This window comes from Hoplias malabaricus, chromosome 3, assembly GCF_029633855.1.
Source record: "Hoplias malabaricus isolate fHopMal1 chromosome 3, fHopMal1.hap1, whole genome shotgun sequence".
Taxonomy (NCBI): domain Eukaryota; kingdom Metazoa; phylum Chordata; class Actinopteri; order Characiformes; family Erythrinidae; genus Hoplias; species Hoplias malabaricus.
In genome coordinates this window covers 28,279,583-28,302,369 of record NC_089802.1, presented here as the reverse complement: position 1 = coordinate 28,302,369, position 22,787 = coordinate 28,279,583, and the positions used below count along the sequence as shown (strand labels likewise).

At 41.6% G+C, this 22,787-nt stretch overlaps 1 protein-coding gene across 1 annotated transcript; it reads left to right on the top strand.

The window, feature by feature from the left end:
* Positions 1-224: 224 nt before the first annotated feature.
* LOC136691825 (transient receptor potential cation channel subfamily M member 4-like) lies at positions 225-21,901 on the top strand. Its single transcript, XM_066664663.1, has 28 exons — positions 225-464; positions 2,254-2,315; positions 3,796-3,973; positions 4,056-4,236; positions 5,579-5,748; positions 6,497-6,674; positions 6,832-6,896; positions 7,035-7,268; positions 8,216-8,318; positions 8,428-8,549; positions 9,165-9,419; positions 9,536-9,637; positions 9,974-10,102; positions 10,695-10,824; positions 11,198-11,343; positions 11,844-11,956; positions 12,914-13,021; positions 13,692-13,738; positions 15,088-15,326; positions 16,064-16,179; positions 16,288-16,420; positions 16,694-16,868; positions 17,237-17,402; positions 17,602-17,783; positions 18,208-18,340; positions 18,913-18,985; positions 19,202-19,295; positions 19,693-21,901. The coding sequence occupies exons 1-28, from the start codon at positions 321-323 to the stop codon at positions 19,716-19,718; spliced, it is 3,804 nt and encodes a 1,267-aa protein (XP_066520760.1). The 5' UTR covers positions 225-320; the 3' UTR covers positions 19,719-21,901.
* Positions 21,902-22,787: the final 886 nt, after the last annotated feature.

The following is a 22,787-nucleotide window of genomic DNA, read 5'->3' as shown; positions in this document are numbered from 1 at the left end:
TAATAGCTAATGTTACTTTAATGATCTAATTGCCTTTACTTAGCTAATTAATCCTTAATGGATTATTTTCATTGAGAAGTTTTGTCGCCTCTGTGTTATTTCACGGAACTTGAACCGTATTCCTGCTCTGAAGCTGCTGTGGGCGGTGATTTGAGTTTCTTGTGATCTTAATAAAGGAAGTTTCACATCATGGCTCTTAGCTTTTGCTGTCATTGTGTTGAATGACGGACAGCTCCGAGGGAAGCACTGGTATCTTCCCTCTCCTGCATGCGTTAACCACACCCAGCGCACTTCAGTGGCTCAGGTTCAAACCGTAGAGAATGGCGTCCACAGACAAAGCCGGACTTCCGAGTCCGCGGAATTGCGTCCGCTTCTTGGACACGGTGGAGGTTTCTTCAGCCACGAAGGATATGGAAGTGGCCGGAGAGGAAGATATACCGCTGAGGAAGACAGACAGCGACCCGGTGGGTTTACAGAGCGACACTGAAGGAATGAGGGCGAAGAGTGGAAGTGTTGCCGAGAGCGGCGTTGTTGTTGAACTGAGGAAAAGATCGACTGAGGAAGGAAACCCAAAGCTCCGAGAGGGATTTAAAGACCTCAGAGGCTTCATTCCTCCACAGAGAAGCTGGGGGCACACTATTAAACAGAAGAATAATAGGTTACTGCCAGATTTACCTGAGTCAGCAATGTAGTGTCTGTAAACCCAGCCCACATTCCTTTACATTGAACGAACACTGGATTAGGAACACTTACGATTATTGTCCATTTTATCAGTTGCACTGACCACACCAGAGCACTTTTTAGTTCCACAGTTACAGACTGTAGTCCAACTGTTAGTGTGTATTGTGCTTGTGTGAGTGGATCAGACACAGCAGTGCTGCTGGAGTTTTTAAACCCTGTGTCCATGCACTGTCCACTGCTACTTTTTTGGTCCACCTTGTAGATGTAAAGTCAGAGACAGTAGCAAATCCGTCGCTGCAAAGTGTGTGTCGGTCGTCCTCTAGTCCTTCTTCAGTGACACAGGATGCTGTCGGTGCACAGGATATTTTTCTCATATACAGAGCAACAGATGGACTACAGTCTGTAATTGTAGAACTACAGAGTGCTCCTGTGTGGTCAGTGGTTTATTGTGTGATACTCGTGATACTCCGTTCTAGAGGAAGTTACTGATCTGGAATTGTTCACAGTGTTAATGATAGGAACCAAATGTCCACTTCTGTAAGTTAAAATTAAATTATGTTAATGTGCGTCCTGATGCTTGAGATTGGGTTAAACAATGTCTTAAAACGGTTTTGGGATAAAAGGTTGTCTTTTGGGTTTTTCAAGGTGAATTTTCAAAAATGATTTTTTTGCATTTTAGGATAGATCAATTATTCCTAATATTTTCATTGTAATATTTTAGAGTGTTTTGCTAAGAAGCAGTATTAGCAACTAAGCTACAATATAAATGTAACTGATGTTACCCCCCCTCACACACACACACACAATCTGACCCAAAAGTACACATAATTTCCTTCCACTGGAATTTATTTTAAATATTGTAATTCATACAAAACTGCCACTTCTTTTTGAACAAAACAAAATAAAGTGACAAATGACCTTTAGAGTGGAACAAATTCATTTTTCATTTTGAGAACAACTGCATTAATGGACTGGACTGTTTGTGAAAGATTTGAAAAGCAATGAATAAAGAAGAACAATACTTTATTTGCAAACAATTCTACCTTTATTCAGTTGATTAATAATGAATTAATGGGAAAAATAAGTAATCAAATCTAAATGAAATGCCCAACCATACTTAGAACAGTGTCTGAAATGAACGTTTCTAATTTACTGCTACTGCTGTTCTCACTGCAGGTTTGTTAGAAGAGATTTTGCCTGAATTTTTCTTTCACTTGTGGTGCTCAGAAAAAAAATGATAATCGATATTTTATTATTATTCTGTAAACAATATATCAAACTGGATTCTAAAGGTGTCCTGTAGGCAAAATAAGAGTCATTTGTTCAGTCAGCATCAAGGCCTATGAAAAGCCCCTTTGTATAATATTCATATATTAATGACCTCTAAAATGGATTATTTTTGGCCTGGCCCCTCCAACACTGGAGGCCAGTTGCTAAAATGGCAGTGACGTTTCTGAGCTAAAACTAACTGTTGACAAAATGCACACATCGCCACATTTGACATTCAGAACTAGTCTTTGCTAAAAGTGCATTGAAATGTTGTTTAATTCTAAACATGACGTCTGATTTCAGAGATGGATTCCGAGCATAATCAAGAAAAGAGTGTGCACGACGTTTGTGGAGGATTCGTTCAGGTGAGTCACCGCTGTTTATGTAACGTCGGGATTTGGATATATATGCACATCCCATTCGTGTTTGATTTGTTTCCTGCGATGTCTGGTCCTGTTCTTCCCGATCACACTCTTTGAGAAGCATTGTTGAGCTGCATAATATGAATTAGGCCTAAGTCTTTAACAGAAATCACAGTATGAGGATGTAATATAATTCCTGCCTGGTCTTGTCTGTTGGAAACACAATTCATTCCTGTCTGTTTCTGTAGACTTCTAATCCTGTAGAGTCTGGACCTGCTGGGGATCAATTCTTTATTATGTTGGTAGTAGTGCTGGAAGATAGAAGTGTGGTTTTATTGGACTGATATTGGTATTTGAGTTGTAACAGCACATAAACCCAGGAATGCAACAGTAGATATAAGTAGGGATGCACGATATGGTAATTCTGGGCCAAAGCCAATATACGATATTATCCATGTAGATATCTGCCAATGCCATTATACAGATTTATAAAATAGAGTAAGATAAGATACACTGGATTAATATTATATAATTATAACATATTAAATATTTATTGTATTTATTGTATTTATTGTATAGCTTTCAGCCAACTCTATGCAAACAATAAAATGAAAGGTGTTTCCTGAGGAACCTGTTAGCCACATTTATTTAGCCAACTGTTTTTTATAGAGACTAGACACAACTGTAACTCTCTTTTTTTTAAGTGAACTTGTTAAATAAAATAGCACATCTTTTCAAGCTAATGAAATAATTAATAATAAACAAATGAAAGTTAACTTAAACAAAGGATTAATCACCGAAGTATCAGTGGATCTTTAGCAAAGTAACTATTCATCAGTACATTGTTACAGAAATAAGAGCTTCAGAACTGCCTTTGTTCCGCTCTCGCTGTCTGTGAGGAGTGTGGTGTGTTCTCCCTGTATCCACGTGGGTTTCCTCCAGGTGCTCTGGTTTCCTCTAAAGGTCCAAACACACACGTTGGTAGGTGGATTGGTGACTCAAAAGTGTCCCTAGGTGTGTGTGTGTGTGTGTCACCCATTGAAGGACTGGCGTCCTCTGCAGGGTGTGTTCCAGCCTTGCGCCCAATGCCGTGTAGACTCTGGACCCACCGCGACCCTGAACTGGATAAGAGTTACAGATAATGAATGAAAGAACTGCCTTTGTGTTTTTCCACTCTGTCAGAAGAATAACAATCTGAGTCAAAACAATTTTTTTCACCACTTACATGTGTCTTTGTTTTTACAACACAACCATTGGCCAGTCTTCTCCTGGCATAAAATAATTTATCAGCAGTTATCAACTTGAAAAATCAGCAAAATCAAAGCATTAACCTGATATCGGTGATCTTTAAAATATGATGTGATCCGTAATAATTCCCATATCATCATGCATCACTAGATATAAAAACACAGACATGATAAAAGTAAAATAATAGGAATGCAGAATGCCCAGAATATAATGGAGGATGCCTGTTTATCTGCAGTAATGGTCGTCTGTGTCAGTGCGGTGGATATAGAGATAGCCATGCCTCGGTGACTCTGAAGGATTACTTCAGCAGCGCTATGGTCAGTCACTGGGAAAGCTCTAAACACACCTCCGAGATGCCCACTGATGCCTACGGAGAGGTGGAGTTTGCAGGAGCCAGCAAAAGGCACAGCTACGTGAGTCTACACTCTGTCAGTTCAACAGCTGAAATATCAGTGGATGTTGGAGCTTAAACTCTTGTCTTTTTATCTGTTTTAGTTCCTGCGTCTTTCTTGGGACACCCCTCCTATTACTGTATACTCCATTTTGACCAAAGAGTGGGGGCTGCCCAAGCCAAACCTGGTTCTCTCAGTGGCAGGAGGCGTGGGGAAGTCAAAAGTCAAACCCTGGGTCAGAGAGGTTCTAAGGCAGGGTTTGGTCAGAGCTGCCCAGAGCACTGGTACACGTTTACTTTTTTTAACCTGTTATTAGCAATTTTTAAATAAATTCCATTGTCAGATTGCTTGTATTTTGTAATAAGAGCATGAAAACCACATGCTTAAGATTGTGGAAGGCCACTTCAGTGTTACTGTCTTGCCATTAATCCTGTTATTAATAGTATATTACACTGGAATATAGCATGACATGTGAAAGTGTCTTGAATATGATTAGAAAAGATGGGATTTGACATGGAATTTGACATGTCCACCCAACCCTGAAAAAAATCAATTTTTTTCACATTAAGGCAAAAAATTAGATTTGAGTCACTTTAGCCTGGTAATGTAGCTGGAATTTCCAATAACTTTTACACAGACTATATTTTATTAAAGCAATAAGCCACAAGAAGCTATGCGCTTCGCGAAGCGGAGTGCCAAAACGAACCTTCCTAGTGATAAAATCGCAGTAATGAGTGTCAAATGGCTTTTATAAAATGGCGGTACACAATGGTTTAAACAATCACAATAAAGCATACTTCCGCCACACTGTGTAGTCCATTGGTAAGCACTGTTGCTAAGCAATGTGTTCAAGACATAGCTAGCTACTCCACTGAACAAAATATGTTCACGTATATTCAGTGTTTTTTAACTGAGTGGAAATACTCACATTTCTGTCCTCTTTCTGAAGGTACTCTTACTCTAGAGGAGAAGCTGCAGGAAGTTTAGGGCTAGCCTTGGGCTATATTTTTAGCCTTTAGCTCAAGAAACTGGCTGAGTAGCATTAGCTTAACCAAGCACTGTATTGCCTCCTGATTTCACACTGTTCTTGGATATTTTAATAAAACAGTGACAGTGAACTTCAGTGTTCAATTCAAAAATCACAAATATGAGGCCTCCTCTAGAGTTTACATTAGTGAAGGAACAGTTATTACATTTACACGTGATTGTAACCTTCACTATGCTTCTGTATTCTTTATCAGATTTAAATAACTGTAAATGTTTATGAGTGTTGCAACATATTCTGCTGTCTGACTCAGCACTTGGGCAAGAACATCACATGTTACGATATTAAGATATACTTTGTGGTTGTAGTCAGCATTAGAGTTGATCTATTTCAGTGTTTTCAGTCAAAGCTGGGCTTAAGTTGTTTGAAGCCTTCCCTGACACAGCTGCTTTCCATTGGTGGGGTGGTGTTTATATTATTAGAAGAGTTTATATTAAAAGTCCTCCTCATCTGGCTTTCCATGCAATCTTAAAGTAAATTTACATAAAGTGAAATTGTTTCACTGCATTTAACCCATTTGTGGCAGTATACACTCACACACACACACAGTGAATCCCAGACTTCTGTGATACCTTACACAGGAGCGTGGATCTTTTCTGGAGGCCTGCGGGAAGGTGTGGGACGGTGTTTAGGAGAAGCAGTGAGGGACCACACCACCGCCGCGTCTTTAGACTCTCTCAAGAAGGTAGTGGCTATAGGCATCGCTCCCTGGGGAATGGTGTTCAACCGGGAGCAATTGGTTAACCCTGAGGTAATACTATACCTTCTATAATAAAAACAACAGTAATGATAATAATTACAACATCGGGCTAAGGGATTCATTTTTGTTTAATAGAAAGACAGAAGACTCACAAATTCAATTAACTGCAGGGACCTACTAGGCATATGAAGCCCTTTTTATGTATTGTATAATTTTAATTAAAAATTCAAACATTCTCCTGCTTCTGCTAAAACTGAAGCAGTGTGAAAGCGGCAAGTGAAGAGTTCATTGGGCTCTGCATTCATTATGAGGAAATGAATCCATCAGGAAAAAGCTGCAGAAGACTGTGATGATTTTTTTCTGTTCTTGGGGATAATAATGTATTGGTTTAGATGATTTATAGATTGGGACTTCAGTGGTCTCCCTACACTGAAGTTCTCATGGACTACTAACTATCATCACCAGTAGATTGACCAGAGGAGGATGGGTCACCCCTTGTGAGCCTTGGTTCCTCCCAAGGTTTCTTCCTCAGCTGGGGGAGTTTTTCCTTGCCACTGTCGCCCCTGGCTTGCTCACTTGAGGGTTTTACATTTGTCTTTACATTTCATGTCAAATCTTGTCTTACTGGAATTCTGTGAAGCTGCTTTGTGACAACATCAGTTGTGAAAAGCGCTATATAAATAAATTTGATTTGATTTTGATTTGAGTGGTAGTGATAGCAAACAAAATGTCTCTCTCTCTCTCTCTCTCTCTCTCTCTCTCTCTCTCTCTCTCTCTCTCTCTCTCTCTCTCTATTCAGGGCAGTTTCCCAGCTGAGTACTATGTGCCAAACACATCCCGGGACTTCTTTTGTCTGGATAACAACTATCAGGCCTTCCTCCTGGTGGACGACGGAAGTGAAGGACGTAGAGGCGGTGAAGCTGGCTTTAGGGCTCAGCTGGAGGACTGGATTTCCCATCAGCGCACAGGAAAATTGAGTGAGACTTGGTTGAAATAGTTCTGTAAATCGACTTCATTTCATTTGTTGTATAATAAAGAACATTCTGATGTTAGGCATGAGCTGAACCAGGAACTGAGGGCTTGGTTTTATATCTATTAGAAATGACAGTTGGATTGTTGTTGTGTGACTCCCAGGAAGCGGGACCATGGACATCCCTGTGCTGTGTATTCTGGTGTCAGGAGAGCCTTACATGCTTGAGGTGAGCTCTGGAAATCAAAGCCCAGGCTGTGTTGAGTGCTAGAGCTTGCTTCTAACTAATATGTAATGCAAGTTAATAACCACCAGTGACCACAGTGCATACTGCATTTCTGAATCAAGATCCCTCTCTTCCCCTCAGAGGCTGGACCTCTCCTTGAAGAAGGGCCTCCCCTGGCTGGTGCTGGCCGGATCAGGGGGCTTGGCTGATTTGGTGAGCGATGTGCTGGAGAACGTCTCAGCTTCCTCCACTCTCCCAGCATCTGGAGGAGAGGCGGAGGGGGAGGGGGCGAGCAAGACAGACTTCAGCGGGAGAGTGGCTGAAAAAGTGAAGAAATACTTCCCCGAACATGAGATGGACAAGCTCGTAGACAAGGTAATAAACAGGGGGTGGAGCAAAGAGAGAAAATGTGAAATCTTAAATTATTTACTATCAGTAAAATTCATTCAAAGTAAATTAATGATAAAATATTAGGTGTTGAACAAAAAATGACCTAGAAATGAAGTAGTGTCGGGCGGCACAGTGGTGCCACAGGTAGTGTCTCTGTCACAGCTCCAGGGTCCTGGAGGTTGTGGGTTCGAGTCCCGCTCCGGAAGACTGTCTGTGAGGAATGTGGTGTGTTCTCCCTATGTCTGCGTGGGTTTCCTCCGGGTGCTCCGGTTTCCTCCCACAGTCCAAAAACACATGTTGGTAGGTGGATTGGTGACTCAGAAGCTTCATTAGGTGTGAGTGAAGGACTGGCGTCCCCTCCAGGGTGTGTTCCAGCCTTGTGCCCAGTGATTCCAGGTAGGCTCTGGACCCACCGCGACCCTGAACTGGATAAGGGTTACAGACAATGAATGAATGAAGTAGAATCTAAGACACTTTTAAGGCATTAAAATAATAACTTCTACATCTGTTATTCTGAACAGAGTGGAGGTTTCAGGGGTTTAATCTATGACTGAAGGGGGACTTCATTTTATATTAAATGATCAGTAGTTTTCATTATTAATATTGAGATGGGATTTCAGTTACAGAACAATATATGATATTAAAAATTATAAGTATTATTTTATACATGATAAAAGTCAAGAATTTTGTACCATTAAGTATAAATGTTATAAATGAATGGAATATTTTAAAGATAGGACCTGAAATCAGGTTCCACTGAAAGGAACATGGACATGCCTTAAAGCTTTTATATTTAGTTACGCTCTGGAGAGTCTGCACCGACTAGTTTCACATGTCCTTCCCCTCTGACATGTCTGGGCTCATCTTAGCATTAGTAACATCACACCTTTCATTTCTAGTGTTCACTCTTGTTTGCCATTTGATTTCTGTAGGTTCTGAATATTTATCAAAGCAAAGACCTAATCACCATCTACCACGGAGAGCAGGAGGGTCCGGACGACTTTGACACAGTGCTGCTGAAGTCTCTGGTCAGGGGTGAGCCCCATGAATTTAAGCTTTTTTATGCTTAGTACAATGTGCAGTGGTGTCACGTGTGTGTGTGTGTGTGTGTGTGTGTGTGTGTGTGTGTGTGTGTGTGAGACAGCGAGTAAGCAGCGTCTTTCGGGTGATTCCAGTCGTAACACAGAGGAACTGAAGTTGGCTGTGACCTGGAACAGAGTGGACATCGCCAGGAGTGAGCTCTTCACTGGAGATATTCAATGGAGTGTAAGGATCATGGGACACTGATTTTGTAATCATGGTAAAATTAAGGCATATATAGGGCTCAACATGTCAATAAGTTGTACATATATATTACAATTCATGGAATAACATATATTAATATAATAAATATTATAAAAAATAATATATAATATTTTTATACAAGCACCATGCTTGTATGTAATCATTCATTCATTGTCTGTAAGCACTTATCCCAATTTGTGGTGAGTCCACACCCTGGAGGGCGACATACACTCACACATTCACTCACACACACTCACACCTGCGGACACTTCTGAGTCGCCAATCCACCTACCAATGTGTGTTTTTGGAGCATGGGAGGAAACTGGCACAACCAGATTAAAACCCATGCAGACACAGGAAGAACACACCACACTCCTCACAGACAGTCACCCAGAGGAAACCCACGCAGACACAGGGAGAACACACCACACTCCTCACAGACAGTCACACGGACCGGGACTCGATCACATGACCCATTGGGTGCCTAAGAATTTTTTCACAGAAACGTATTTCGCTCCATTTGCTAAACTTTGAGTGGCTCACAGAAGCTGGTATTGCATTGATTTTCCCAAACATTCAAATGTCTCCTGTACACAGAATAATGATCTGGTGGGCTTCATGACAGACGCTCTGATAAACGACAAACCCCAGTTTGTTCGCCTCTTCACTGAGAATGGCCTGAACATCCTAGACTACCTGACCTACGGCCGGCTGGAGGAGCTTTACCGCTCCATCTCGGACAGCTCCCTCACCTGCACGCTGCTACAGCGCCGTCTCGCAGAGCGACAGTGGGTGGCTAATTCCAGCACTGAGCTGCTAGACCAGACCCAAAAGCGATTGACCCTTTATGAGGTGAGGGTGGAGGGTTAATAATATGATCTGTGGTTTAATCCAGTGACAAATTACTCTAGATTTATTCGTCCTTTCTTAATGAAGTGAATGACTGATTGAGTCTGGATGTCTCTCAGGTGTCTCAGCTGCTGAAGGACTTGCTTGGTGATGTGTGTGAACCATTCTATCTTGACTCTCTGGGTCTGGACGGCATTCATTCCAAGAGGAAAACCATGAAGGTGCGGCACCTTGTCTAGCTACATACTGTTTTATCATCATTGTGTTGCGGTAAAACAAATCTTGAGCTCTGTATTAAAGCCATCTCTGGTGCTGGGCACAAACACACACGCACACACACATGAGCACACACACACGAGCACACACACACGAGCACACACACACACACATACACACACACACACACACACACACACACACACACACAAGGAATAACTAAGCTGTAAGCCACCCGAAGCTTCTTGTTCTGAGCTTGTCTTATATTATCTGATTAGTATAAAATAATAAGATATAAATGCAATATATTTAAGTTTGATTTCTTGTTTTTTATGCTTCAGAAACTGACCCTGATCTTGAATACGGCGGTTAGTTATAGACAGCGCAGGTGTCCGTGTCCGTGGGCTTCTCTCTTCATCTGGGCTGTTCTGCAGAACCGCAGTGAGATGGCAGTGTACTTCTGGGAAATGGTATAATACAGTACCCTCAGTGGATCATACAAGCGGCCTTGTTTAGTGTAAAGTCAGAGACAGTAGCTCATAGACACAGGCTGGATGTTTTGGCTGGTATTCTCAGTCCACTGGTGACACTGAGGGGTTTAAAAACTCCAGCAGCACTGCTGTGTCTGATCCACTCGCACCAGCACAACACACACAAACACACCACCACCACGTCAGTGTCACTGCAGCACTGAGAATCCACCACCACATCACACCTTCTCTGTAGGGGAACTGAGCATTGAAGAACAGGGGGAAATGGGGATATAAATGTGGGAAGAGCAACAGAGAGTCTACAGTCTGTAATTATAGAATAATAAAATGAACAGTGAGTATAGAAACAATTGAGTTATTTTAATGTTATGGCTGATCGATGTAAGCTTTTCTATATGCAGTATTTTAATTTGTTGACTAATGTCACTGTGGTATTTCTGGTGATAACAGCAAATCTGAAAGTTTCTGAAGGCTCTCTGTATTTTCCCTTCACTCTTACACCCCTTCTCTCTCTCTCTCTCTCTCTCTCTCTCTCTCTCTCTCTCTCTCTCTCTCTCTCTCTCTGTGTCAGACGACAGAGTCAGTGCTGAGTGCTCTGAGTGCCTGTAAACTGCTGAGAGAGCTGTGTAAACTCGAGAGTGAGACAGAGATCAAACTCTCCATGAAGGAACTGGCCCAGAGGTTTGAGAACTTGGCCCATGGTAGGATGTGTGTGTTTGTGTGTCTTTAAGCGGGGAAATCAGTGTCAGTATATCAACAGGCATTTAACTCACACTGTCCCTGTTTATTCTGCAACTTCATTTCTGTCCATCCTCAACAGTAGTGCTTCAGATCATCTCATAACACTTTCCTTGTCTTCCTATGATGTTTGTTTCTTTAATAGTTCAGTTTAGTTGTATTAGCCCAAACACGTCATTGCATTGTGTAGCCTGTGTTTGTCTAAGTAATTTAAACCGTTGTTAAGATAATCATAACTAAAGACATTGGATGGAATCTGAGAAACACTTGGAGAAGTCTTTCAGGTGTGTACAGTGTGTTACTGCCCCCTCTAAGCGTGCCCCCACTTCTCCACAGACGTGTTCAGTAAGTGCTACCAGAGCAGCGAGAGTCGCTCCTTCATCCTCCTGAAGAAGAAATCCTCAGTATGGAAAGGGACAACGTGTTTGAAGATGGCCATGGAGGCGGATGCTCGTCATTTCTTCAGCCACGACGGAGTTCAGGTCTGGACTATTCTCAGCCACAGACACTCCACACTCAAGTTGACGAGGAGTCTGATACTTTCAGTTTGTTAATCTGGCCTCAGTGTAAGAATTCTGCCAGCTGCATTCTGATTGGCTCTCTGCCTCCTCCTACACATCATGCCACAAAGTCGTGAACGGTACCAAACTCTCTGTAAAGAGTCTGGCAGTGGGGGACTAGGTCTGCCTTTTATCTTGAAGTTGTAAATGCACTCATTTTCCTAAAAGAGATGAGGGTTACACATTTCTAACAAATTCAGATCTAAAATAGTTGTGGTACTGTAATTTTTTAGGGAACAATCACAAGAAAACGTGTCTGCACATGTTCAGCACTGATGCATGTGAGGCGAACTGTGCTAAACAGCACTAATTGGAGAACTGTAGAGACCCTAGGTCCTCCATTGAAAGGCATCACACCACAAAATCATATAAAAAATACATGTGCGTGCGTGTGTGTGTGTGTGTGTGTGTGTGTGTCTCAGACTCTGTTGTCTCAGATCTGGTGGGGAGATATGGACCGAAGCACAGAGGCATGGAAACTCATCCTCACTTTCTTCATTCCTCCTCTCTGCTACACCAGCCTCATCTCTTTCAGGTTTTTAAAGTCTCATCTTAGGTGTACAATTTATTAAATAAGTTTTAAAGCTTTTTTGTAAATTTATAATTTGCAATTCAATATTTGAACATTGTCCCACTTGTCACTTTGTGGTAACATCATATTAAATATTATAATTGTCATTATATTCAACAAAAATCTAAAAATCAATTTTGAAAATGGTGAATGAGAAGATTTTATAGGTCGCTGCATTCATTGGATCCAGAAGAGTGTGTGTTTGTGTGTGTGTGTGTTTTGGTTTAAACGATTTAAAGATGGGGAAGTTGTTACAACGCTGAATTTGACTTCTTATTCGGGTTTTCTGTTCCACCTTAAATTGTGTAGTAATTACATTCTCTCATATGAACATGGCTTCCATACCGTGGAAGTATTACACATTTTTGGCTTAATTCATTGGACATTATCTCTTTATTTTCAAAGTGTCTCAAACATCAGAAAGGCTCATTGAAGACACAATATAACAGACTATCAAAATCCTAACGATTTTGCTGTGGAATTTTTTTATAATGGCCCTGTGAACATAGCATTCGACATAATAGAATATGTAGCGATACAATGTAATTACTGCACTGTTTAAGGTGGAACAGAAAATCCAAATAAGAAGCTGGCGAATAAAAAGCTAACTTAATTGTTGTGAAGTTGTTATGGGATGGGAATTTTGATGAATTTTGAAGGATAGCATATTTATTACTTTATTTAATTTTTTAAAATAGTACGGCAAATTGTCATTTTTTACACTACATAAGTTACCATTAAATGAGAAAAACGTGGGAGAATTTTTGTATTAGAATTATAGTTTACACAAAAATGCTTTTAAAAGTAGCTCTAGCTAGATGATGGGGACCTGGGAGAGACACACAGGGAGAGTGGTTAATTAACAGGCTGGGAGCGTGAAACAGAGCACTGTGAGTTGTATTTTGTTCTGCTGTTTTTTAGAGAGATGGACGAGTCAGACGAGGGGAAGCCTGAGGAGAATTCCCAGGGGAAGGACATGGACTGGCTCTATGCAGAAACTGTCTACTCTTTCTCTGACATGAAGCGCATGTAAGCAGTTTCAGTCCTGCACTGCACACGGAAATATAGGCACATGCAAATTCCTGCAGTCCAAAGGAAAACATGAATCTCCAAAATAGTACCTTTACAGGAGCAGGAAAATAACCTTCTTAACTTTCAGTGGAAGTCAGTGTGGAAAGATTTAATTCCAGATAATTGGAGGGTTTCTTTTGGTCCATTCACCATGAATATTTCACACAGTGTGAAGGACAGCTTCTGTGTTCAGATGATTTAGTAAACTAAACATCCACAAAAAATGAAGACGTTTTTCTTAGAGAGCCGTGAAATGCATTCAGAACCTCATTGTAACATGTACTTTGACCATGGTGTACAAACCTTTGCATACTGCAGTATTAGTTAATGTACCCGGAACTCATGGCTTGCTTTGCATTGGCGCAGAATTAACACACAAGTTGGACAGGTTTGAGTGTTTGAATGTAAATTACCCTTGAAAAGGTGTAGCTTTATATCATATATCACAACAGAGATGATGCATTATGTGCTGAATAAAAAACAGCATAAGACTTAATGATAATAATATTTTATTGAGCAAATTTCTCATAACTTCATGCATAAGGAACTATGTAAAAAAAAAAATAAAACACCTAAAAAATAAAAGTTACACTCAAAACTCAAGTGTTTTCTAACTCTGTTTTTCCAGTCAAGCAAAATCAGAGGAGTCCAGTGCTGTGAGAGTGATAACAAAAGGTTCGTCCATGTTAAAAATCTATGTATATTTAAAGATATTTATTACAGGATGGTTGTGAAGGATTTAACAGCATTTAATCTTTATCCTCAACACTGTTATTTCAAACTGAGACTTTGTGAAATGGAAAACAAATAGAAGACTCTTATTAATACTTTGATTAATTAATTCATTAATTCTTTAAGCTCTTATTCAGTTCAGGGTCACGGTGGGTCCAGAGACTTCCTGGAATCAAGGCAGGAACACACAGGGGGTTCCAGTCCTTCACAGGGCGACACACATTCACTTATTCACACACACTCACACCTACAGACACTTTTGAGTCTCCAGTCCACCTACCAACGTATGTTTTTGGAGCGTGGACAAGGAGAACTCACCACACTCCTTACAGACAGTCACCCGGAGGAAACCCACACAGACACAGGGAGAACACACCACACTCCTCACAGACAGTCACCCAGAGGAATCCCACACAGACACAGGGAGAACACACCACACTCCTTACAGACAGTCACCTGGAGGAAACCCACACAGACACAGGGAGAACACACCACACTCCTCACAGACAGTCACCCGGAGGAATCCCACACAGACACAGGGAGAACACACCACACTCCTCACAGACAGTCACCCGGAGGAAACCCACGCAGACACAGGGATAACACACCACACTCCTCACAGACAGTCACCCGGAGGAAACCCACGCAGACACGGAGAACACACCACACTCCTCACAGACAGTCACCCGGAGCAGGACTTGAACCCACAACCTCCAGGGGACAGAGTGTGACAGAGACACTACCTGGTGCACCAACGTGCTGCCCATACTTTAAAGAATTCAGATAAATATTTGGTTCTTTCAACTGCATTTACTCCTGTGTTTACTGTGTTAATATGTGTTTCTGTGGAGACTAGATCCTCTAGATCAGGGGTGTCAAACCAGATCCACGGAGGGCTGTGTGGGTGCAGGTTTTTTTTCCAACCATGCAGAAGCCACACCTCATTCCACCTGTTTTTAATCATTGGATCTAATCAATAGATCTTGACTTTCAGTAGTGTGGGGTTTTTGCGTGGTTGAAAAGAACACCTGCACCCACGCGGCCCTCCGTGGATTTGGTTTGACACCCCTGCTCTAGATCAAGCACCTGTAGAAGGAAAGGGAAAGTCAAAGTCAATAGCTTCTCAGACTAGTATTAAATAATGATTAGAGAAACTGGAACCTGACGTGCACCAAACCTGTCCCATCTGATGTCAACTGTGATTTAAGGTTTTCATCGTTTACTTCTGTACTCCGCATGAATCTCATCTTAAACAGTTTTCAGCATTTATTTATCTCCCTCTTTCCCCTCAGGTCACCCAGTGAAGCCGACCTCTCAGAAGCAGCCCTTCATTCTCTCCCGCTGGAGGCAGTTCTGGTACGCGCCGGTCACTGCCTTCCTGGGCAACGTTTTGATGTACTTTCTCTTCCTGCTCCTGTTTGCTTACGTGCTTTTAGCGGACTTCAAGCCACCGCCCCCCAGCGGCCCGTCTCCTTCGGAGCTGCTGCTGTATTTCTGGGTGTTTACCATCGTGTGTGAAGAGATACGAGGGGTAAGAGCAAATATCTGATTACGTTTCAAAGGCTCGGGAGACACTGTATCACAATGTTGTCCATTAACTTTTCTGGAGTGGGAAGGACATGACAGAATCAAATGTCCTGTTAAAATAAATAGTAAATCGTAACACTGAGTAAAACTGAGTCATTTTTACAGGATTTGCAGTAACCGGTATAGAATAATCTTCCATTTCTTGTTTACTACATCACCCTTGTGGTAGAAGAGGGGGAGCCCCAGGAGTAAAAACCCAAATCTTACCTAGTGTTCCTTTAAATGACAACGTCATTAAAGATATGAGTTGTTATTGTCATTTTAAGACCATTTTATGGCACCGATATATTGATAATATAATATAAATAAATACTATATATATATATATATATATATATATATATATATATAATTTTAAAGAGCTCTGAACTTTTAGCAAAACATTATCACATATTCAGAAAAAAATTATAATAATTTACTAAATAAATAAAACATAAGCAAAATAAAACCACTGTTGAAAACCAGAGAACAGAACAGAGTGAGCGGCTAAAATACTGGTGACATTCATTATTTTGTAAATAAACACAGCAGTAGACACAATGGACAACGTATTGCGGAAATGTTCATACACTGTTTGAAAAGTCAGTAATGTAACTATTATGACAGACCTAAATAAAGTGTGTTTCAAAGGAAAACTGACCCCCCCCCCCCCCTCTCTCTCTCTGTTTCTCTCTCATTCAGACGTTCTTCGTGGGCAGCATGACGATTCGTCAGAGGGTACGACAGTATGCTCAGGACGTGTGGCACAAGTGTGACCTCGTCGCCATTAGCCTCTTCCTCATTGGCTTGTGCTGCAGGTAGCTGCTGTTTTATATTTTTTTGTGGCAAAAGCAAGTGCTCTCTACTTTATAAGAAATGTGGATAACACCTCCAGACCCTATGCTTTGTGTTTACTGTTTTCTCAGGATGTTCAGTAGCACTTTTTGGTTTGGACGTGCTGCTCTGTGTCTCGACTACATGGTCTTCACCCTCAGGCTCATCCACATCTTCGCCATCCATAAGCAGCTGGGGCCCAAAATCATCATTGTAGGCAAAATGGTAAGCTATGTAAAGGGTCACTGAAGACTAAACGTTGTTTGTCCAGCAGGTGGAGCTGTAGTATCTATAACATATTAATGGAAAAACATTCTCAGTCCTAGTTCTATGCCGTTTCAGTAAAGTTTCTGGTTTGGGGTAATGCCAGACTGAATGCATAAAGCAGGCGAAAATGAGCACACAGTATTTTCACATAATATTATAATCACATGAAAGCTGGTCACATTAGTTGCATGATTTTTCAGGTCATCCTCCATCTGTTGTTTTGCTTTCCAGATGAAGGACATCTTTTTCTTCCTCTTCTTCCTGGCCGTGTGGATGCTGGCATACGGAGTGGCCAATCAAGGTCTGATCTACTCCTTCGACCCGAGTGCTGATAGGATACTGCGGCGGGTTTTCTACAGACCCTACCTGCATATATTCGGACAGATACCTGTGGAGCAAATGGACTGTGGGTTCATTAATAAAATATTTAATTTAAAATGAACTGAATGAACTGGTCAGTAGGTTGTAGAGCAGTCGGTGAAGCCAAAGCTGCACAAGATGCCACAGGAAGAACAGAAACAATTGATTATTTACTGGTAATATTAGTTGATTAACAGATTTTTTGCATTCATATTCAACAAAAAGAAATAATAACATGTAGCTTATTGGAGGAGGTAGAATTAATGTAAACCCAAACCTAAAATGTATCGTGCAGTTGTGTTTTAATAGCAGCACTGTAATGCTTTTGTGACTGTTGCGTGTGTGTGTTTGCGTGTGTGTGTTTGCGTGTGTGTGTGTGTGTGTGTGTGTGTGTGTGTGTATGTGTGTGTTTAGCGGGTTTTGATTGGAGTGTAACCTGCACAACAAATGCATCAGAAATCAGTGAAAGCCTGGAACCATGCAGGGACACTCAGCATAACTGGCTGGTCGTCATCTTACTAGTAATCTACCTTCTGGTCACCAATATCCTGCTCATCAACCTCCTCATCGCCATGTTCAGGTACACACACCAAACAAACGTGACTGCTAATGGTACACAGCGTGTGCTGTAGCTAAAAAGCTCAGCAAATCTTGAGCATAAATGTGTGCAAATGAAGGCATTTACCATGCTGCATTTAACCAATCAGGAGAAAGTACACTAGCAAACTTATGCTTTTTGTCCCTTCGTTTCATGTGTTTCCTGTGGTTGTCCTGTCCAGCTACACCTTCACCAAGGTTCAGGAGCGGAGTGACACCTACTGGAAGTTCCAACGCTTTAACGTGATTGTGGAGTATCATTCTCGCCCGTGCCTCGCTCCGCCCTTCATCATCTTCTCCCATTTTCACCAATTCATCAAGAGGAACATTCGCAAGGTGCCTTCAGAGAAGATCCATGAGTTTGGTAAGAGGTTCTTAAACAGCATTACAAGTGTTAAAAAGGACATTCCACTCTGTTTTGCACAAGTGACCACGGTTCTGGTTCTTAATGAAATGTCTGTGACCTCCTTTGATCAAAATACCACAACGATCAAACCCCACAGCAGTGTTCTCCCCCTGTGTAAACAGCCCTGTTCAGAACGCCCACTTTCAGCACCTGTTCCTTTAAATGATAATGAGCCGCTCGCTGTTCACCCCGACCTGGAGTGCAGAGCAATGAGGAGTGAGGAGCAGTTTTCTTTCTTCTTCGTTCTCGTTTTTACTCAGTGTTCTTATTCCTCCACACTCCTTGTGTTTGTTTTGCTGCATTTCACCTCGTCATAAATGTGGGTCCAGTGCTGTGATTGGACAGATATGTGATCTAGATTTCCGTTTTGTTTTCCTTCTAGCTATGGACCTGAAGGAAAAGGCCAACAACAGGCTGATGACCTGGGAAAGCATTCAGAAAGAGGACTTCCTCTCTGCTGAGGCCAAGAAACAAAGAGGGAGTGAAGCTGAGAGGCTGAAGCGTATGTCCGTCAAGTGAGTGCTCGGCCCATCCTTCACTACATACACCAACCAGCCAAAACATTAAAATGACTTAGTTTCTATACTCATTGTACATACAGATTTATAAACTTTACTTTGTAATCTGTGGCTCTGCATACTACAGGCTGCTTTCACCCTGTTCTTCAGTGCTCAGGAGCGTTAGTGTGTACGTGTGGATCAGACTCAGCAGTGCTGCTGTAGGTTTTGAACCCCTCAGTGCAAAAACTAAAAACATCCAGTCGGCAGTGTGCAGTGGACATCTACAAGATGGATCAACGAGGGAGGAGTGTCTCACAGAGTGGACAGAGAGTGGACACAGGGTTTAAAAACTCCAGCAGCACTGCTGTGTCTGATCCACTCGCACCAGCACAACACACACTAACACACCACCACCACGTCAGTGTCACTGCAGCGCTGAGAATGATCCACCACCACATCACACTTTCTCTGTGGGGGTTCGGAGCGCTGTAGAATGGGAGTAATGTTGAGTGATTAAATAAATTAAACCCTCAGGATGAATGTTTTTAACATCAACATCTAGATGTTCTGCATCTGTGTTTTAACAGAGTGGATGGTGTTCTCAAACAGACCGCAGAGATAAAGGATATTGATCGTAGATTACGAGCGCTCGAGTCAGAGGTAAGCCGTGTTATTAGATGTGCTTAGATTAGATGTGTTATTCAGAAGTACTGTGGGGAGCGCCCCCTAATGGGGACTTACAGTGAAGGAATGGTAGCGGGGCCACTGGTGAGAAGTGAGATTGCAAACAAAATATATAAAAATATACCACCAGCACAGTCACTGTATCAACTGAAACTGTAACTCTCTCTCTCTTTCTCTCTCTCTCTTTCTAAGATGGAGTTCTGTTCTGCCACGCTCCTCTGGATGGCTGAATCTCTGTCTCAGTGTGGAGCACTGAAGGCCACTAAACCTCAACCCACTCGAAAAGGCAACGTCACTTTCTTAGACATTTTTTTTTTAAAATGTAGTAAATCTACATTATTCACACTGAAATACTCCCCACTCTCTATAAATAAACACATGGTAGCAGTAGCCAAGCAGCCTGTCAGTCAATTGGAGAGGAGACTGTGGTCCAGAAATAATCCTCTCCCCGCTCCAGTACTTCACTCACTAATGTGTACATAGCTGAATGTGAAGCAGATCCCCAATGTCTAGCGTAAAGACTTGACTTCACTGAAATGTAGGGTGTTACAGGCCGAGGCTGACCTCGGTTCGTCTGTGCTTTCAGAAATTATCATTCCAGACAATGAATGAATTAATGAAGGCTATCCCTCGTTAAACACTGAAATGTCCTAATGTTGTTTGTCCATTTTTCTCTCTTTCAGTCAGCCCCTCCTCCCTGGAGAGCTGAGAGGGGACTCCTCTGCCCTGCACTCGTCCTTCTTCTCTCCTTCATCCCTTCAACAGGCGTGGAAGTGTGAGAGAGAAACTGACCTCTGCCTTTCCTCAGTGTCTCTGTTTACGAGTTTGTGGAAAAACGGGCGAGCATTGTCCTCGCTTTCCATTTTAAATGTGGCCATTGTCCTCCATGTTCTTGGGAACTGCGCTCTGGAGGAGAAGGTGGGAACACAAGGAACGGGGCAGAAATTACCAGAACATTTTTACAACAAATGTTGTCATGCACCAAGTATTGGTTTGTGTGGACTGAGGGGTGTAATACTCCATACAGTGCTGTCACACACTCCATTACTTTGATATGTTTGTGATATTTAGTTACGTGGTTGTTTTAATTTATTTTACAGGGAGTTCTCCTTGGTGATATTGTATTTATCCTGTTTTAATCTCTTTATGGAGGTTACACATGCTGTGTTTACACAATGGGAGACTCTTAAAATGGCTAAATACGCTCATTGGAAATGGTGTCTACATATTGCTGGCTATAGGTCCGTATTCAGACGATGGTTTGCTGTGTCCACATCTTTTGTAGTTAACGTTATGGAAAAAATTTTATGGAAATTCTGCGCATTTCTATCGGTCCGTTCCTCATGAGAGTTTCACACCATGTAAAGGAAAGCTGCTGTGATGCGATATATGGACATGAGTGTTTTTTTTATTTTAGGATGGTGATGATTTGTTGAGCCACTGTGTGGACATTAGTCCCAGTTATGTAAGTGTCAGTCATGTTCTTCCAGTAAGTCAGATATAACAGGGGCAGGCAAAATGGGGTTCATTTTTACTGTCTGAATTTTCATTCATTAATTGTCTGTAACCCTTATTCAGTTCATGGTCGCGGTGGGTCCGGAGCCTACCCGGAACACACACTCACACATTCACTCACACACTCACACCTATGAACACTTTGAGTCTCCAATCCACCTACCAACGTGTGTTTTTGGAGCGTGGGAGGAAACTGGAGCACCTGGAGGAAACCCACGCAGACACAGGGAGAACACACCACACTCCTCACAGAGAGTCACTCTGTGACTCAAACCCACAACCTCCAGGACCCTGGAGCTGTGTGACTGCGCCACACTACCTGCTGCACCACCGGGCCGCTTCTGTCTGAATTAGGTTTTATTTATTTCCACTGGCTCTACGTTTACTTCATTCCTCAAGCTGATTTTGGATCCAGAGCTTGTGCAGCTCTATTCAGCTGGAGTTTCTGTAATATTCTTAACACTATATAACTGTAACACTGTATAACACTCAGGTATCAAACCACTGGAAATCCAGTCTCAGGTCAAGCCCAGCGCTGCACTGTGAAGGTGTCACGCTCCTCTGTCTGACTTTTTTATTTCTGTTTGAACAAGTTAAAAGATTAAATCCTGTTACAAATGTTTTTAACGAAGCATCAGATGACCACACCTTGCTGGCTACACTGATCTGTGACTCTCACCACTTTTGTTTCAGTAATGTTTACATCTATGCAACGTTTATGCAACATGTTTATTGCTTTAAAGTGGGACTCCACTGACTTTTCTGCGTAGCTCCGATGTGAAAAAATGGAGGGTGTTTTGGTGTGAAATGGCTGATTAGAGAAAGGACCCTGACTACTTTACAGTGCTGGTGAATGGAGTCAGACGTCTCCATGGGTCTGTGGATACACTGACAATGAACTACACCGGTTTAAAGAGATATATATGGAATCATGATGATGATTTGACAACAGGGAGACATCTGAAAATGTTTCTGACCCTAAATTGCCCTCCTTGTAATGCTCTACCCTCTAGGACCAAGACATATCTGAGTAGAACACAAAGCACTTTTTGAAATCACTCTGGAGAAGGTGTGTCTGCTAAATGCCATATTTGTAAATGCAATAGATAAAAAAAAGCTTCTTTATAATATTTTATGATTTAAATTTCTGTGAGGAGCATGTGGAGGCTTCAGATGTCTGGTTCCATTCACCACCGCTGTGAGCAACTATGACTTTAAGTCGCAACACAACGGCACATTACACACACAAACCCAACTCACTCACCTTCACCATGGAGAAATTCTGAAAAATCAGTGGAGTTCCCCTTTAACTTCACCGCTGTATCATAGTTTTGTGATGTATTTCTTGATAACGTTGTGCTCTTCATTAAATATTCAACTGTCTTAATTATGTCGTATAATCACATGACCTTTCTTGAAAGAGTGCATGGTTTGGTGAGCTCAGCAGCAGTGATCTGACACAGGGGCAGAAATAGTTTGGACACACGCCTGCTTCTCTTATTTCACAGGCATTCAGGGCTCTGTGTCATTCTCATTCTCTCTCTCTCTCTCTCTCTCTCTCTCTCTCTCTTATTAATAGAATCAAGACGACTATAGTCACTACTATTATTAATACAAATGATAAACAGTTGTTGGAATATGTAGAGTGCTAATATTTTATGTCAGATTGAAATATATGTGATTATAGTGTGTCCAAATGATGATGGTGATTATATGTATTCTGATTAATTATGTTTACCAGAAAAAGCTAGTTTCCTCTCCAAACTAGTTACACTGTAAACAGTGACGGAGAAAGGGCTTGGTTTGCTTTGAAAGTGTACAAAGGTGTGTTGAAGGAACCAGACGTCTAAAGTTGAAGTCATACAGGATTACATAAATTCTGCAATTTAATCACTGGAGTTTTACACCAGGTCAAACATATAATCTTCTCACACGCCTAATCACCTACTACCTTCCAGGCTTTCACCAGGAGCCTCAACAGTGAAGTCTGACGTCCCCGCCTCATGTTTAAGATATGGGATTTACAGCCTAATGCAGGCCGCCAGGCAAAATAAAAGTCCCCAAATAAAAGATATTTTTTCTGGTTTCCCATCATCCCATCATTGTTCCATTACTGTAACTGAACTCTACTACATTTAGGCCTCTTTATATAGAAACGAAATAGACTGCAAATGAATGATCCTTCTAATTGAAAGCAAATGAAACAATTTAAGACCATCCAATTTTCACCTCTTCTGAATGTAGTAGTTGCAGTGGTAACCAG

Bases quoted from the DNA above. Each gene is read 5' to 3' on its own strand.
- LOC136691825 (XM_066664663.1), top strand. From the start codon at position 321: ATGGCGTCCACAGACAAAGCCGGACTTCCGAGTCCGCGGAATTGCGTC. The intron at 9,420-9,535 runs GTGAGGGTGGAG...GATGTCTCTCAG, and splicing joins AGCGATTGACCCTTTATGAG to GTGTCTCAGCTGCTGAAGGA. The intron at 18,341-18,912 runs GTGAGTGCTCGG...GTGTTTTAACAG, and splicing joins CTGAAGCGTATGTCCGTCAA to AGTGGATGGTGTTCTCAAAC.